The sequence below is a fragment of the Schistocerca piceifrons genome, chromosome X (assembly GCF_021461385.2).
Source record: "Schistocerca piceifrons isolate TAMUIC-IGC-003096 chromosome X, iqSchPice1.1, whole genome shotgun sequence".
Classification (NCBI taxonomy): Eukaryota; Metazoa; Arthropoda; class Insecta; order Orthoptera; family Acrididae; genus Schistocerca; species Schistocerca piceifrons.
The window spans coordinates 445,826,793-445,844,418 of record NC_060149.1 but is presented as its reverse complement, the minus strand read 5'-3'; the positions used below and the strand labels follow the sequence as shown (position 1 = coordinate 445,844,418).

Below are 17,626 nucleotides of genomic sequence, written 5' to 3'. Positions count from 1 at the left end.
ATAATAGCACAACTGTTTACATATGCTGAACATATGGAAACATTTGTGCCATTGTGTACCATATTTGCATGATGCAACAAGCAACTGTGAGCAATATGTACAGGGCGGTCCAAAAGTCCGGAAACACCCTCATAAAATTCAAATGGAGTAGCAAACAAGGAAACAGATTCCCTACGCACGAGGAACGGGAAGGGGGAAACTTTATAGGCTATGCCACCAACATGGCGGCCATCTTTAAAGCCGCCATCTTGGATTCAACTCCAAAATTTCAAATGGGAATGTGGTCATGTGACATATCAAACAGATAGAGAATTTCACCAGAAAAACAATGCCGTTGTTATTTTAAACATAGCTTTATTCATTCTCGGGTTATAGCCAGCTACATGTGGCACCGGTGGGACGCTGGGCGGCATGTGTGTTATGTGCCGAAGAGACATTACGCCGATGTTACACAGTCCCGAGAGACCACCAACAGGCATAGGAATGGCTCGATATGTTGTCCATTATGTTGGATTGTTAATGCTATCCTCCGAACCCAGTCCTGATGAACTTTGGCCAACACATCTGGCTGAATTTGACCACACGCATCAGCAATGCGCTGCTTTAGATGATGCAAATCCCGTATTTTCACAGAATAAACCAGAGCTTTGACATGACCCCAAAGATAAAAATCCAAAGGAGTCAAATCTGATGAACGTGGTGGCCACTCCACAGCACCCCTACGACCAATCCACTTTTGAGGGAACTGCACATCCAGGTATGCTCGCACATTGTGCCCATAATGTGCTGGGTCTCCATCATGGTGGAAGAATTCCATAAATGTCCCGTCCTCCGTTAACGACGAGGGAAACACTTCATCATCCAATAACTTCAGATAACCATTGGCTGTTAACGTACCATCAATAAAAAAATGATCCAACGACATTGGTACCCCACACACCTCACCAGACCATCACTTTTTGTGAGTCGACCGTTTTGGAAGCATCAATCCAGTGCGGATTTGTGTCGGACCAGTATCTGTGATTCTGCTTGTTCACTTCACCATTGATAAAGAAATTGGCTTCATCACTGAACAGCACCTGATAGGGGAAACGTGGGTTTATCTGCAGCTGGTGTGTCACCCATTCTGCGAACTGTACCCAACGGTCTGGGTCATCCTCGTTCAGGTGTTGGAGCAGGTGAATTTTGTATGGGTGCCATTTGTGCTGCGATAAAATTCGCAGTATGGAGGTACGGTTAACCCCACATTCTTGCGACAGGCGACGAGTACTCCGTTGTGGAATCTTGCTAAATGATGCCAACACGCTCACTGTTGTCGCTTCATCGGTGGCGGATTTTGGTCTTCCAGCCTTAGGTTGATCTGCGACAGAACCTGTTGCTCGGATTTTGGCCAAAAGCTTGGCAACTGCGCTGTGAGTGATGGGCTGTCTGGTTGGGTGACGACTGTTGAAGTCCTCAGCAATTCTTTCTCCTGATATCAAGAAGATTTCAATGCGCTCTTCATGTGTTAAGGACGTTTTGTAACCTGTAAATAAGGAAACAATGATTAAAACGTTAGCATGAGTAAATGATACCTAACAGTTAAACACATGTAACATATCAGGCATGGGATAGTCACTTTGCACCGTTACAGACTCCATTTTATGACTTCTCAGTACGTAACACTAACGCTGCCGAGCATCCCACTGCTGCCACATGTAGCTGGCTATAACCCGAGAACGAATAAAGCTATGTTTAAAATAACAACGGCATTGTTTTTCTGGTGAAATTCTCTATCTGTTTGATATGTCACATGACCACATTCCCATTTGAAATTTTGGAGTTGAATCCAAGATGGCGGCTTTAAAGATGGCCGCCATGTTGGTGGCATAGCCTATAAAGTTTCCCCATTCCCCTTCCTCGTGTGTAGGGGCTCTGTTTCCTTGTTTTCTACTTCATTTGGATTTTATCCTGGTGTGTCCGGACTTTTGGACCACCCTGTATTTGGGCATAGCCTGTTGCACAGGGTGCTTTATGTTTTTAAATATTTTAGCGATGACAGATATTTTAGAATGTACTATTTATATCAACTTAACATCTTGCACATGAGATCAGCGTAAAATGAACATGCTTTACAACAAAAGAATTTAAGACCTGAAAATGAGAGCACAGTCTGTTGAAATCTCGACTGTTGAACAGTTTTTAGTTATATTTCGTTGGTTTTCACAATAGAGCTCACTTTATCCGATTCCATGGGGCAGATTTTATGCTGCTGTTGTCGTTATTGCGACAACATATTATGCTCTGGGACAGTCTTTCTTGAGCAGTTGAATTCGGGACACCTCCGTAGTAGCCTGTAGCACCTAGCTTTGCCTTGATAACGAAGGCTGTGAGTCGAGTCATGGTCGCCACGAGACGCTTAAGCCTCAGTCCAAGCTTCCTAGTTCTTAAGAGCCCAGCCGCCTCCTAAACTCACGGAAATCACTCGGACTAGAACTGAGGTCAGATATGAAGGAAAGACTGTCCATAAAATGGGATTAATTCGTGTATTAGAGGAATGAGGGCAATTACAGTCTCATTTGTTACCCTCAGCTTGACACGGACACACGTTGATGAGGGTTTAACACGAGTCCCACCGATCATGGTCTGTTGCTTCCATTTGACAACACGGAGATGTGGATAATGCGCCCAGGGAAATTTGCACCGAGTATTCCTGCAAACTACTCACTCATTAAGTCACGCCCTGCCTGCACCCTGAGAGTCTTCGTTCAACGGATACGCTCCGTAAGTCGCCAGTGAGGTGGTGGGTCACTATTTCTGAGCCGTTTCGACACCGCCATGCAAATGACTAGCAACATAAACATCCTGCTATCGGGAGAAGAGTACAATCGATGGTCCATATAAAGCTCAACGGTTTGCCCTCTTACAAACGCATATTGCACCGGTTCTATTTTTTAACGTTTAAGTCCTGCTTCTCCTACGTGAAAAATCACGTTATACATTGTCACTTTAAAAATTTTGTTTGTTCTTACTTATTTTATGATTCACGTCCCGTCCTTTTAAATATGTCATAATCGTCATTGTCTTCTTTCAATAATGGCAAAGATATTCAGAATTGTGATGATTTTTTTTCCATGTCAGTACAATGTATTTGGACATAATATTGGTTACCTTTTTCTGCTTCTGAACATTCAGGATGGTCAGTTAGAGCTGCTTAAGACAACGCCGATCACTTGAACTCGCTTCTGTAACGAGAACTGTGAAATTTGTCGCTATATTTGTGATAAATGACAGCTCCACAAAAATCAGAACTTATCCTCCTCTCAAAAACTATTTTCAGTCATGTTTTTCTACAATTATTTGTTGCTAGGAATTGAAGACGTTCAGTTTGAAGCTAGTGCACTACCTTACTAATACTTGGGTAGAGAAACTAGCTTCTTTGATAAAAACGGCTCAGTACACTGTAGCAGTCAGTGAATAAGCCGCAGTGCAATGGACCCAAAAGCTGTCCATACTTTGCCTGTACAGAACTTTGTTCAGAGCTCGTGGCGTGGCCCGCCTGGTGCTGACCGCGACGAACAGTTGCGCGGTTTTAATATTCGTTTTAGAGTCGCTGTTTATCTCAGACCGAGAGACAAGTTAAGTCATTCCACAGTTTGTCTAAACAGCTGTAGGGAAACCATGAAGAACTTGTATCAGTATGGTAAGTGGGTGAAAGTGTCTGTATCGTGAGAGGTACTCCGTAGACTAAGAACTTGGACTCCTAATGGCTGCAAAGCAATGCTTAACTGGTATTTGGTGCGGAAATCTCCTTGCTTACTTTGTATATTCGATACTGTAGAATTTTTTCACGAAACGAATTTAAAATATTTCAATACGATAATCATTCAATAAAATTCTCACGCATACCTTATAGACAAATACTCAGTATACACTTATTTTCTGCGCTCTTATGTGCCGTGCAACTTCAGTTATATTTCATCGTTTTATTTGGTTTTGATTTTCAGGATTAATCCCAGAGACCAATCATGACGTTGCAAACAATTCAGAGGATTATAGCAATGTCGTTATTAAAGAGGAGATAGGTAAGCATGAATTGAGGATTTCACCGTATCATTCACATTTTAAGACATATCCAGCGGACTGAGAGAAAGTTTCACTGGCTATCTAGATTAGCAGTTAAAACTACAAAGGTGGTAACAGTAACAAATTCCAAATTTTATATGGACTACAATAATATTATCATAAGTACCAAGCTCTACTGAATTCAAAGAATAGTCATTATTTCATAATTTGGCAGAGTTATATATAATTTTATATATTTTAGGAAGGTGCCTAAGGAGTAATTTCCCAATTTTGTTTTATGAGGCATTTCTTAAGTAATTACGATTTTGTGCATTACTTGAGAAACGCTTGGCTTTTCTCGTTTTTATCTGGTTATTAAGATAAAAAAAATGAATTTCCCTTTGTATTTCAGATCTCGGAGAAGATTATCTCGGAAAGGAGCCTGCTTCTCAGGGTCCTGCCATCAAGGATGAAGGTCAGTCTCAAGAGTCTTGTGACTAGTAGCTTAAAATATTAATCTTGATGTCAATCATTTCCGAAAAACATAGTTTAATTTGCATTTAAATATCTCAGTATTTTAGGTGCACTCATATAAAATGGGTTACACCAATCTTTGTTATAGAAGACGACGTAACGGACACTAGAAAGCACTATACACCTGAGAAACTTATTATTGTATGATTCATCATAACAAACTCCTCCAAATAGCTCTGAGCACTATGGGACTTAACATCTGAGGTCATCAGTCGCCTAGAACTTAGAACTACTTAAACCTAACTAACCTAAAGATATCACACACATCCATGCCCGAGGCAGGATTCGAACCTGCGACCGTAGCGGTCGTGCGGTTCTAGACTGAAGCTCCTAGAACCGCTCGGCCACAACGGCCGGCTAACAAACTACTCCTTTCAGTTCTGTCCGCACTAAAATCTACAGGCATTACTTGACAGCGTTCAATGAATAATTACAGAACTTATGAAACAATTACACTATTGGATATTACACTGAAGAGACAAAAAATCTGGTACACCTGTATAATATCGTGTGGGGCTCCCGCGAGCACGCTGAAGTGTCGCAAAACGACGATGCATGGACTCGACTAAGTTCTGAAGTAGTGCTGGAGGGAACTGACATCATGAATCCTGCAGGGCTGTTCATAAATTCGTACGAGTACGAGGGGGTGCAGATCTCTTCTCAACAGCACGTTGCAAAGCATCCCACATATGCCCAATAATGTTCATGTCTGGGGAGTTTGGTGGCCAGTGGAAGTGTTTAACCTCAGAAGTGTGTTCCTGGAGCCACTCTGTAGCAGTCTGGACGTGTGGGGTGTCACATTGTCCTGCTGGAATTCCCCAAGTTGGTCGGACTGCACAATGGACATGAATGGATGCAGGTGGTCAGGCAGGATGCTTACATACGTGTCACCTGTCAGAGTCGTATCTAGACGTATCAGAGGTTCCATATCACTTGAGCTGCATACGCCCCACACCATTACAGAGCCTCCACCAGCTTGAACAGTCCCCTGCTGAGATGCAGGGTGTATGGATTCATGAGGTTGCCTCCATACCCGTACACGTCCATCCGCTCGATATAATTTGAAACCAGACCAGCCAACATGTTTCCAGTCATCATCAGTCCAATGGCGGTGTTGACAGACCCAGGCAAGGGGTAAAGATTTGTGTCGTGCATTCATCAAGGGTACTCCGAAATCACATATCGATGATGCTTCGTTGAATGTTTCGCACGCTGATACTTGATGGCCCAGCATTGAAATCTGGAGCAGTTTGCGGAAGCGTTGCACTTCTGTCACGTTGAACGATTCGCCTTAGTCATCGTTGGTCCCGTTCTTGGAGGCTTTTTTACGGCCGCCGCGATGTCAGAGATTTGGTGTTTTACCGGATTCCTGATATTCATGGTACACTCGGGAAATAGTCGTACGGGAAAATCCCCGCTTCGTCGCTACCACGGAGATGCTGTGTCCCATTGCTCGTGCGCCGACTATAACACTGCGGTCAAATTCACTTATATCTTGAGAACCTGCCATTGTAGCAGCAGTAACCAATCTAACAACTGTGCCAACACATTATATAGAGGTGGAGCCCCTCCACGCCCACACCGGCATGATGGCCAACACAAAAGGTCTACTGCCATCTCTGCATAAGGGTTAGTATTCACTAAAGTGAGGTGTCGCAGGATGTGGGTACTGCGATGTTTGCGTACGTCTGGTTAGGATTAACCATTAATACGCACTTGTAGTCTTATATAGGCGTTGACGACAGCAGCCCCGTATTCTACCTGTTTACATCTCTCTGTAGTTGAATACACATGGCTACACCAGTTTCTTTGGCGCTTTATTGTATGTTGTCCATGCTAATTTGAAACGTGCTGAGGCCGTTACCTTGCGTAAATGACGAAATAACTCATTTCACTATGGCGTGACTGGTACACATTGCAGGATTGAGTGCCGGCTTAAGCTGTAGTACATTTCTGAGAGATGTGAATATCAAGAGATGTGTGAGAGCTGCGCAGATGTCGCTGTGGTTAAGGCAACGATCCCCAAGCGTATGCCAGCAGGCACCTTGCCGCTCAGCAACTGTTCTACGTGTGATCGCCACAGTAATAAAGCAAGTATGAACTGAAATTCGGCGAAAAGTATCCAGCGTTTAAGTATACGTCTACTTAAGAGTGTCTATGTGGGCTGCGGTTAGAGGGGAACAAGAGAAAACCGTTTTTGGTTTGAATAAATGTTACAACAATGGATAATAGGGAATGAAAGCTGAGGTCTGAACTTGCACATGAATATGTTGGTAATTGCTTACGATCTAATTAAAACTAGTGGGGATCAGTGAACTGAAATAGAAAGACGACACATACTTCTCTTCAGACGAGTAAAGAGTGATACCAGCAGCAGCAGAAAATGATATAACGGGAGTAGCATTCGTTATGAACAGGAAGGTAGAGCAGAAAGGGAGTTACTGTGAACAGTTCAGTGGCAATGTACTTCTCATCAGAATCGACAGCAATATATCAGATATACATGCCCACGTCGCAAGCTGACGATCAGCAGATAGAGGAAATATATGAGGATACTGAACAGGTAATTAAGTACGTAAAGGGAGATAAAAATCTAATAGTCATGGGGGAATGGAATGCGGTTGTAGGGGAAAGAATAGAAGAAATGGTTACTAGAAAATATGGGCTTGGCACTAGGAATGAGAGAGAAAGAAGTCTAATTGAGTTCTACAATAAATTCAGTCAGTAATAGCGAATACTTCGTTCAATAATCACAAGCGGAAGAAGTATACTTGGAAAAAGGGGAGGAGATAAAGGAAGAGTTCAGCTAGATTACATCATGGTCAAGTAGAAAGTCTGAAATTAGATACTGGATTGTAAGGCGTTTCCAGGAGCAAACAATATAGGCACAGATCACAATTTACTAATGATGAAGAGTAGGCGGACGTTTAAGAGATTAATGAGGAAGAATCAATGCTCAAAGAAGTGGTATACGGAAGTACTAAGAAGTGACGAGACACGCTTGAAGTTCTCTAAGACTGTAGAAACAGCAATGAGGAATAGCTCAGTAGTCAGTAGAGTTCAAGAGGAATGAACAGCTCTAAAAAGGGCAATCACACAAGTTGGAAAGAAAAACATGGATCCAAAGAAGGTAATTTCGAAGAAACCCTGAGTAGCAGAAGCAAGAAGGAAGCACAAAAATGTTTAGAAAATTCAGGAATGCAGAAATAAAAGTCACTTCGGAATGAAGTAAGTAGAACTGCAGGGAAACTAATGCGAAATGGCAGCAGGAGAAATGTGATGAAATCGAAAAATAAATAATTGTCGGAAGGACTGACTCAGGATACAGAAAAGTTAAAACAGCCTTCTATGAAATTAATAGCAAGGGTGGTACATTAAGAGTGCAATGGAAATTCTACTGTTAAATACAGAGGAAAGGGCGGATAGGAGGAAAGAGTACACTGGAGTCCTCTATGAGGTGGAAGACTTGTGTGATGACGTGATAGGGGAAGAAATAGGAGTCGGTACAGAAGAAATATGGTACTCAGCATTAGAATCAGAATTTGAAAGACCTTTGGAAGACTTACTATCGAATAAGAATTATCTCGCAATCTGCTTAACAGTTCATGCATCAAGGTTACCGACAAGGATAATATACAGAAGAACTGAAGAGAAAATTGAAGATGCGTTTGACGAGGATCAGTTTGTGTTTAGGAAAGGTAAATGCACCAGAGAGGCAATTCTGACATAGCGTTTGATAATGTCTAGACTGAAGAAAATGCAAGACACGTTTACTGGATTTGTCGACGAGGAAAAGCGTTCGACAATATAAAATTGTGCAAGATGTTCGAAATTCTGAGAAAAATAGGGAAAATCTATAGAGAAAAATGGATAATATACAATATGTAAAAGAAGCAAGAGGGAACAGTAAGAGTGGGAGACGAGGAACGAGCCCTCGGATTAAAAAGGGTGTAACACAGGGTTGTAGTCTTTAGCCCTTACTGTTCAGTCTATACATCGAAGAAGAAATTACGGAAATAAAAGTAAGGTTCAAGAGTGGAGTTAGTATTGAAGGTGAAAGGATGTCAATGATAAGATTCGCTGACGGCACTGCCATCCTGAATGAAAGTGAAGAAGAATCATAGGATCTGCTGAATGGAATGAACAGTGTAATGAGTATAGAGTATGGATTGAGAGTATATCGTAGCAAAACGAAAGTAATGAGAAGTAGCAGAAACGAGAACAACGAGAAACTTAACATCAGGAATATGGATCACGAAGCTGATAAAGCTAAGGAATTCTGATACTTAGGCAGCAAAATAATCCATGACAGTCGAGGCAAGGAGGACATTAAAAGCAGACTAGCATTGCCAAAAAGTCATTTCTAGCCAAGAGAAGTCTACTAGTACTAAACATAGACCTTAATTTGAAGAGGAAATTTCTGAGAATGTCCGTTCCTCACAAGCGTCTTCTAACCAAACTGTCTGCCTATGGAATGTCGCCTCAGTTGTGCGACTAGATTTGTGGTTTCCTGTCAGGAAGGTCACAGTTCGTAGTAATAGACAGAAAGTCATTGAGTGAAATAGAAGTAATATTCGGCGTTCCCCAAGAAAGTGTTATAGGCCCTCTATTGTTCCTGATCTATATTAACGACATAGGAGACAATCTGAGTAGCCCTCTTAGATTGTTTGCAGATGATGCTGTCATTTACCGTCTTTTAAAGTCATCAGATGACCAAAAAGAATTGCAAAATGATTTAGGTAAGGTGCAAAAAGTTGCAATTGGCCCTGAATAAAGAAAAGTGTGAAATTATTCACATGAGTGCTAAAAGAAATCCACTAAATTTTGATTATGTGATAAGTCACACTAATCTGAAGGTTGTAAATTCAACTAAATACTTAAGGATTACAACTACAAATAACCTAAATTGGAACCATCACGTAGATAATGTTGTGGGTAGAGGTAACCAATTGTTCATTGGCAGAACACTTAGAAGGTGCAACAGGTCTACTAAAGGGGCTGCTTACACCACGCTTGTCCGCCCTATTCTGGAGTATTGCTGTGCAGTGTGGGATCCGCATCGGGTGGTACTGACGGACGACATCGAAAAAGTTCAAAGATGGGCAGCTTGTTTTGTATTATCGCAAAATAGGGGAGATAGTGCCACAGACATGATACGTGAATTGGAGTGGCAATCATTAAAAGAAAGACATTTTTGGTTGCGACGGGGTCTTCTCATGAAATTTCAATCACCAGTTCTCTCCCTCGACTACGAAAACATTCTGTTAGCACGCACTTACATAGGGAGAAAAGATCATCACAATAAAATAAGAGAAATCAGGGCTCGCACAGAAACGTTTAAGTGCTCCGTTTTCCCTCGCGTCTTTCGAGAGTGGACCGGTAGAGAGACAGCTTGAAGGTGGTTCATTGAGCCCTCTGCCAGGCACCTTATTGTGAATAGCAGAGTAATAACCTAGATGTAGACGTAGAGATGTGGTGTTAGAGAAGAATATTGAAAATTAGGTGGACTGATAAGGTAAGGAATCAGGAAGTTCTCCACAGAATCGGTGAGGAGAGGAATTTATAGAAAAACACTGACAAGAAGAAGGGACAGGATGTTAGGATATCTGCTAAGACGTGATGGAATAACTTGCATGGTAGCAGAGTGAGCTGTAGAGTGTAAAAACTGTAAAGGAAAACCGAGATTGGAGTACATCCAACAGATAATTCAGGACCCAGATTGCAATTGCTACTCCGAGATGAACTGCATTCAGCGTGCTATTTTATTGAATAGTCCTTGTAACAGCAGTGACTCTGTTCATTCTTTGTTTACATATTAGAAATAGGAGGCGAAAACATGTTGTAAGTACATAATTAAATTAACAAATTAAACACATAAACGCTTTTCTTTCATTACGAAACAGTAACTGTCTGATGATCACATATTAGAAGTGTTGTCTTGCTGATCCCCGATGCTCCTCATACTAGAGTCGGGCACGTCTACTCGTGACATTATAAAGACCGCTCCGCTGTACTGGTCTATTCTTGTTCTAAATCAACAAATATATTAATTAGATTCTCCTACCCGGTACACTCAAACTGCGCGGGGGATCTAGCTAGGCATTTCCTAAAAGGTTAGCGCAATATAGTTTACACATCAGATGTTTCAAAAGCAAAGAATGACGTTCTTGCAGAAAGGCCCAGAAATACATTCTTATTGCCATCTTGGTAAAGATAAAACACTGTCACCTTCCGAAACCAAGCCACTGCATTAGTCTTCGCTTGGTGGTAGTATGTCTTATCGTATTAAAGAAATATCTGTGTTTCGATAGCTTGCGGCACAATTCGGAACAAGAAAGCGGTAATTTTTGTGCCAAACACTACACTTCTGCAGAAGTTCTACATATCACGCAGTGTGCAACAGTGTCCAAACCATTGCACTGAAGGCACAGTGGAGTATCCATCATATGAATAGCACATAACTGAATCGCGTCACATACTTCGCATTTACTACCAGATACCATAGCGCATCCGTCACTGTATCAAGAAAGACATAGCTCACTGAACGCCATGCAACTGACCAATTTACTGTTGGTTGCCATCTCTCTACGATATTACATGGCCGTTCTCGTGACAATAAGCTATAAATATCGATATATATCACGTACCATTGCAAGCGTGGTAGTCAGTGTCTATACATATCTCTATTCGCCAAAAAAGTTCGCATGTGTGGTAGCGGCTATGAGATGCGAGCCACCGGAGCCGGCGCTACTCGAGAGGAGGGTGCCAACTCCATGATCCGGTCATGAAACAACAGGCGCCACGCTTTCATTTAATTGATTTGCCTCTATGGGCCACGGATCCACCACCTCCAGTGCCGATGCGCAGTCACGTTCGACCTGCTGTGAGAATCTCAAAGTAACCAGCACGGAGGACACGGACGGGGACTGCGGAAAAGTGGCGCATGGTGAGAGTGTGGCTCGGCCGGGCCGTGTGCTGAGATGGTTCGCGCTGTTGCGATAAATACTGTGTCTGGCTGGAACAGTGGTTAACGCAAATGGCAAGTAAGCAGGAGATGCAGGGCTCGAGTCCCGGTCTTGCACACATTTTCTCTCATCGCATAAACTCCCTATGCAGCTGACATCAATAATTTCTTACCTTCCCTTTCCTTTGCTTTCTTCCCCCCTCCCCCCTTTTCCACCATCACTTTATACAGGGTGTTATAAAAAGGTACGGCCAAACTTTCAGGAAACATTCCTCACACACAAATGAAGAAAAGATGTTATGTGGACATGTGTCCGGAAACGCTTAATTTCCATGTTAGAGCTCATTTTAGTTTCGTCAGTATGTACTGTACTTCCTCGATTCACTGCCAGTTGGCCCAATTGAAGGAAGGTAATGTTGACTTCGGTGCTTGTGTTGACATGCGACTCATTGCTCTACAGTACTAGCATCAAGCACATCAGTACGTAATATCAACACGTTAGTCTTCACCACGAACGTGGTTTTGCAGTCAGTGCAATGTTTACAAATGCGGAGTTGGCAGATGCCCATTTGATGTATGGATTAACACGGGGCAATAGCCGTGGAGCAGTACGTTTGTATCGAGACAGATTTCCAGAACGAAGGTGTCCCGACAGGAAGACGTTCGAAGCAATTGATCGGCGTCTTAGGGAGCACGGACCATACCTTTAAGATAGGTTGCGCGATAATTGTATACCATATCAATTAATGTAACCTGGTTTGAGTCTCAGACGGACGAGAAAGTACCGTAATGTGGTTTATAAGATTGCTGCCCACGCTTCATAGCAATGAATCTTTCGCTTCTTGCAGAAATGCTGTAAAACACTCCTTACTATGTTGAAGACTTTTCCGAAAACCAATAACGTAATGCTGAACTTGTTACCGGAAGATTCAAACAACATGCTAGCATTACGTGAACTCAAATTGAACAACGCACTTTTCATGGAAACACTATTGAGAATTGACATTCGCAACCAGAGTAAGATAAGAGAGAATTAGGACTCGTACTGACACATGCTTTCCTATCTAGCCCAATTTGTTTGAGTGGCACGAGGTAGCATGTGGTGTGTGTGTGTGTGTGTGTGTGTGTGTGTGTGTGTGTGTGTGTGTGTGTAAGAAAAATTGAGGAAGAGGCGTCTTGATCGCGTAATCATCTTGTAAGCAATAAGCGATCTATAGCTCGAACAAGCATGAATCTATGCGCTCGTGCGTTTGTGTAAATTTTTTTCGGAAATATAAGAACCTAAACACTGAACTGGCAGTAAAATAGGCTTATACAGGGTGTTACAAAAAGGTGCGGCCAAACTTTCAGGAAACATTCCTCACACACAAATAAAGAAGAGATGTTATGTGGCCAAGTGTCCGGAAACGCTTAATTTCCATGTTAGAGCTCATTTTAGTTTCGTCAGTATGTACTGTACTTCCCCGATTCACCGCCAGTTGGCCTAATTGAAGGAAGGTAATGTTGACTTCGGTGCTTGCTCTACAGTACTAGCATCAAGCACATCATTACGTAGCATCAACAGGTTAGTGTTCATCACGAACGTGGTTTTGCAGTCAGTGCAATGTTTACAAATGCGGAGTTGGCAGATGCCCATTTCATGTATGGAGTAGCACTGGGCAATAGACGTGGCGCGGTACGTTTGTATCGAGACAGATTTCCAGAACGAAGGTGTTCCGACAGGAAGACGTTCGAAGCAATTGATCGGTGTCTTAGGGAGCACGGAACATTCCAGCCTATGACTCGCGACTGGAGAAGACCTAGAACGACGAGGACACCTGCAATGGACGAGGCAATTCTTCGTGCAGTTGACGATAACCCTAATGTCAGCGTCAGAGAAGTTGCTGCTGTACAAGTTAACGTTGACCACGTATGGAGAGTGCTACGGGAGAACCAGTTGTTTCTGTACCATGTACAGCGTGTGCAGGTACTATCAGCAGCTGATTGGCCTCCACGGGTAAACTTCTGCGAATGGTTCATCCAACAATGTGTAAATCCTCATTTCAGTGCAAATGTTCTCTTCACGGATGAGTCTTCATTCCAACGTGATAAAATTGTAAATTTTCACAATCAACATGTGTGGGCTGACGAGAATCCGCACGCAATTGTGCAATCACGTCATCAACACAGATTTGCTGTGAACGTTTGGGCAGACATTGTTGGGGATGTCTTGATTGGGCCCCATGTTCTTCCACCTACGCTCAATGGAGCACGTTATCATGATTTCATACGGGATACTCTACCTGTGCTGCTAGAACATGTGCCTTTACAAGTACGACACAACATGTGGTACATGCACGATGGAGCTCCTGCACATTTCAGTCGAAGTGTTTGTACGCTCCTCAACAACAGATTCGGTGACCGATGGATTGGTAGAGGCGGACCAATGCCATGGCCTCCGCGCTCTCCTGACCTCAACCCTCTTGACTTTCATTTGTGGGGGCATTTGAAAGCTCTTGTCTACGCAACCCCGGTACCAAATGTAGAGACTCTTTGTGCTCGTATTGTGGACGGCTGTGATACAATACGCCATTCTCCAGGGCTGCATCAGCGCATCAGGGATTCCTTGCGACGGAGGGTGGATACATGTATTCTCGCTAACGGAGGACACTTTGAACATTTCCTGCAACAAAGTGTTTGAAGTCACGCTGGTACGTTCTGTTGCTGTGTGTTTCCATTCCATGATTAATGTGATTTGAAGAGAAGTAATAAAATGAGCGCTAGCATGGAAAGTAAGCGTTTCCGGACACATGTCCACATAACATATTTTCTTTCTTGTGTGTGAGGAATGTTTCCTGAAAGTTTGGCCGTACCTTTTTGGAACACCCTGTATAAAATGTATCAAAGCTACTTAATCGTATCAACTCTATTACTACCAAGGTCGACGGAGTAGCCCACGGGTAGCCTAAGTGTCAACGCGTTGAATCGATATACATCACGTTATTGAATTCAATGCCTACCACATTTACTCCTCTAACAATGCCTTTACTCCTGGCAGATCCACCCAATTCACGAAAAGAATTAGCGAATAAGGCTGAAAATCCCTTTGACTAATCTTAGCAATGAACGTCACCCTGAAATAAGCAGGTTATGGTGAAAGACGTGTAGCACGCCTTACAGCCTGGACTTATAACACCTGTAGCAGAAATATGAGATCTTAGAGACGACTGCAAATAAAATTAATGAACTAATCACATATTGTCCGCTATATCGGTATGTATGCGACAGTGTGTGTACCTGATATATTCGAAAAGCCGCACATAAGAAATGGGATTTTCCGGTGCTCATACCTCGGGTTCTGCTGGTGATAAAAAGGTAGGGACCACAAATCGGTTTGTTCTTTTTGCAGTTGACGATGGGCTAGTTGGGACTTACGGAGATACTATTAGTGCATGGGCGGTACCTCGGAAAACTGCAAAAAAAAATTTTTTTTCTGTATTTTCGCCGTCCCCGGAGGATCAAACCCAAGCCGAGGATTCCAAGACGGCTATGCACAGAAAATGGCTGAAATGTTTACAGTATGTTCCTAAGCTTCCGGTTTCGAGCAAACTTGAAAGTTTTGTAGATATTTTATCCGTTTCCACGATACAGAGGTTCAAATTTACACTACTTCTACAAGTAGAATCCGGTATGAGGCGAAAACTTAGTTCGTAAAGTGACATAGCGCGGAGAAATACGCTGTAAAGTGTCCCCGTTGTCGTCTGGGAACTCAATGCTGTGGTACTGAAGCACATGTAAAATTGATTTGCGCGTAAAATCCGGTCTGAGGTGTCAAATTAGTTTTACGCTATTTCAGTTTCACACAAGTAAACTATCTAAATGTTACTAACCTATACTTTTTTTTCATACGAGTAACATGCCCATGCCCTGCAGCAGCAGAGAAAAGTAGGGAACAAGCGGAAAAATGCTCCTGTCGGCTCACAAAAAATACGAATATGTTTCTTTTCATTTAAAAGGATCTGATTAAAAAGTTAGTTACCAGCTACTTTTGTACTACCTAAAAAAATTCCTAAGAGTTTTCGCATTTTAACGTTCATGGACGGGAAAACAATCTCAACACCAAAACATAATTAATGTAAAGTAATAACTTTCGAGAATACATTTGTGTAAGTAACATTGTATTATGACTGGTTAATGTAAGCGCGAGATAAGCCAATGCAAATATGAAATAACTCCTCCCGAACAGGCCATGAAGGCCCAACGGTACCGACCGGCCGCCGTGTCATCCTCAGCCCATAGGCGTCACTGGATGCGGATCTGTAGGGGCTTGTGTTCAGCACACCGCTCTCCCGGCCGTATGTCAGTTTCAGGAGCCGCCACTTCTCAATAAAGCTGCTCCTCAGTTTGCCTCACAAGGGCTGAGTGCACCCCATTTGCCAACAGCGCTCGGCAGACCGGATGGTCACTCATCCAGGTGCTAGCCCAGCCCGACAGCGCTTAACTTCGGTGATCTGACGGGAACCGGTGTTACCACTGCGGCAAGGCCGTTTGCTAAATATGAAATGCTGGTACTTTAATATCCGGTGCAACCGACAGAATGTTGAATGAAAGCATGCAAACGTGCATGCATTGTATTGTACAGGCGAAGGATTTCAGTTTGTGGGATGAAATTTCATGCCTGTTGCACTTTGTTGATGAATACTGGGACGGTTAACGCTGTTTGTGGATGACGCTGGAGTCGTCGTGTGATGATGTCCCATATGTCCCCGATTATTGGTAATCGAGTCGGCCAACGCAACGTGTCGACACTGTAGAGAGCATGTTGGGTTACAACAGCGGTATGTGGGCGAGTGCTATCCTGTTGGAAAACAGCCTCTGGAATTCTGTCCATGAATGGCAGCACAACAGGTCGAATCACCAGACTGACGTACAAATTTGCGGTTAGGGTGCGTGGGATAACCTCAAGAGTCTCCTCCTGTCATATGAAATCGCACCTCAGACCGTAACTCCAGGAGTAAGTCCATTGTGTCTAGGCATCAAACAGACTGGTTTGCGGCGCTCACCTGACCTCCTCCTAACCAACACAGGGCCATCACTGCCACCGAGGCAAACCCAGCTTCCACCAACAAACAAAACAGAACTCCACTCCACTATCTAATGAACTGTCGTGTGACACTGAAATCGCAAATGGCGGTGGATTACGCTCAGTGGAATGCACGCTACAGGCCGGGTGGCTCGGAGCTGGCTTTGAAATAACTGATTTGTGACAGTTCGCAGTGGTGGCAACTGCTGCTTAAATATCTGCTGCAGACCCAGAACGATGTGCCACAGCCAAATGCCAAACACAACGGTCTTCCCTCTCACTGGTACCACGTGGCCACCCGGAGACGGGTTGCCTTGAGTGAGAACCTGCCCGTGACCACCACTTCCAGTAATCATCTACAGTGGCTACTTTCCTGCCAAGTATTTCTGCAGTGTCGTAGAAGGATCGTCCAGCTTCTCGTAGCCCTATTACGCGACCGCGTTCAAATTCAGTGTGGTGCACCGAGCGGGTGTCGCAGTGGTTAGCACACTGGACTCTCATTCGGGAGCACGACGGTTCAAATCCGCGTCCGGCCGTGATCGCTTGAGGCAAATTCCAGCGTTGTTCCTTTGAAAGGGCACGGCTGACTTTCTTCCCATCCTTCCCTAATCCGACTGGACCGGTAACTACGCTGTTCGGATCCCTCCCCCAAATCAATCAACTAACCAATTACCAGCAGGTAATGGAGTCTTTCTAGCCTGAAAGGAATTCTGGGGTAATATCGTCTCACCACGTCGAATCTCAAATGTAACAAACGCTCACGACGTTACAGCGTGTATTTAAAGCAAACCTCATTTGCATTCTCATAGTGGCACAACTGTCGCCACTCTTATGCGACTGGGGGTTCAAAAAAATGGCTCTGCGCACTATGGGACTCAACTGCTGTGGTCATAAGTCCCCTAGAACTTAGACCTACTTAAACCTAACTAACCTAAGGACATCACACACATCCATGCTCGAGTCAGGATTCGAACCTGCTACCGTAGCGGTCGTGCGGTTCCAGACTGTAGCGCCTTTAACCG

General features: G+C 43.4%; 2 protein-coding genes and 1 pseudogene across 2 annotated transcripts in view; 2 read left to right on the top strand and 1 right to left on the bottom strand.

Annotated features, from left to right (window-relative positions):
• LOC124722412 overlaps nt 1-3,548 on the top strand; it is an 86,156-nt gene extending 82,608 nt beyond the window's left edge. Inside the window, exon 7 of the mRNA XM_047247580.1 lies at nt 3,508-3,548. Coding sequence (XP_047103536.1) covers nt 3,508-3,548 — 41 coding nt within the window. The remainder of the gene's footprint in view (nt 1-3,507) is intronic.
• A 112-nt stretch (nt 3,549-3,660) lies between these two features.
• LOC124722411 (collagen alpha-1(I) chain-like) overlaps nt 3,661-17,626 on the top strand; it is a 193,558-nt gene continuing 179,592 nt past the window's right edge. The window contains exons 1-3 of the mRNA XM_047247579.1: nt 3,661-3,682; nt 3,987-4,064; nt 4,457-4,519. Of these exons, the coding sequence (XP_047103535.1) occupies nt 3,661-3,682; nt 3,987-4,064; nt 4,457-4,519 (163 nt within the window). The remainder of the gene's footprint in view (nt 3,683-3,986; nt 4,065-4,456; nt 4,520-17,626) is intronic.
• LOC124723714 lies at nt 15,956-16,073 on the bottom strand (annotated as a pseudogene).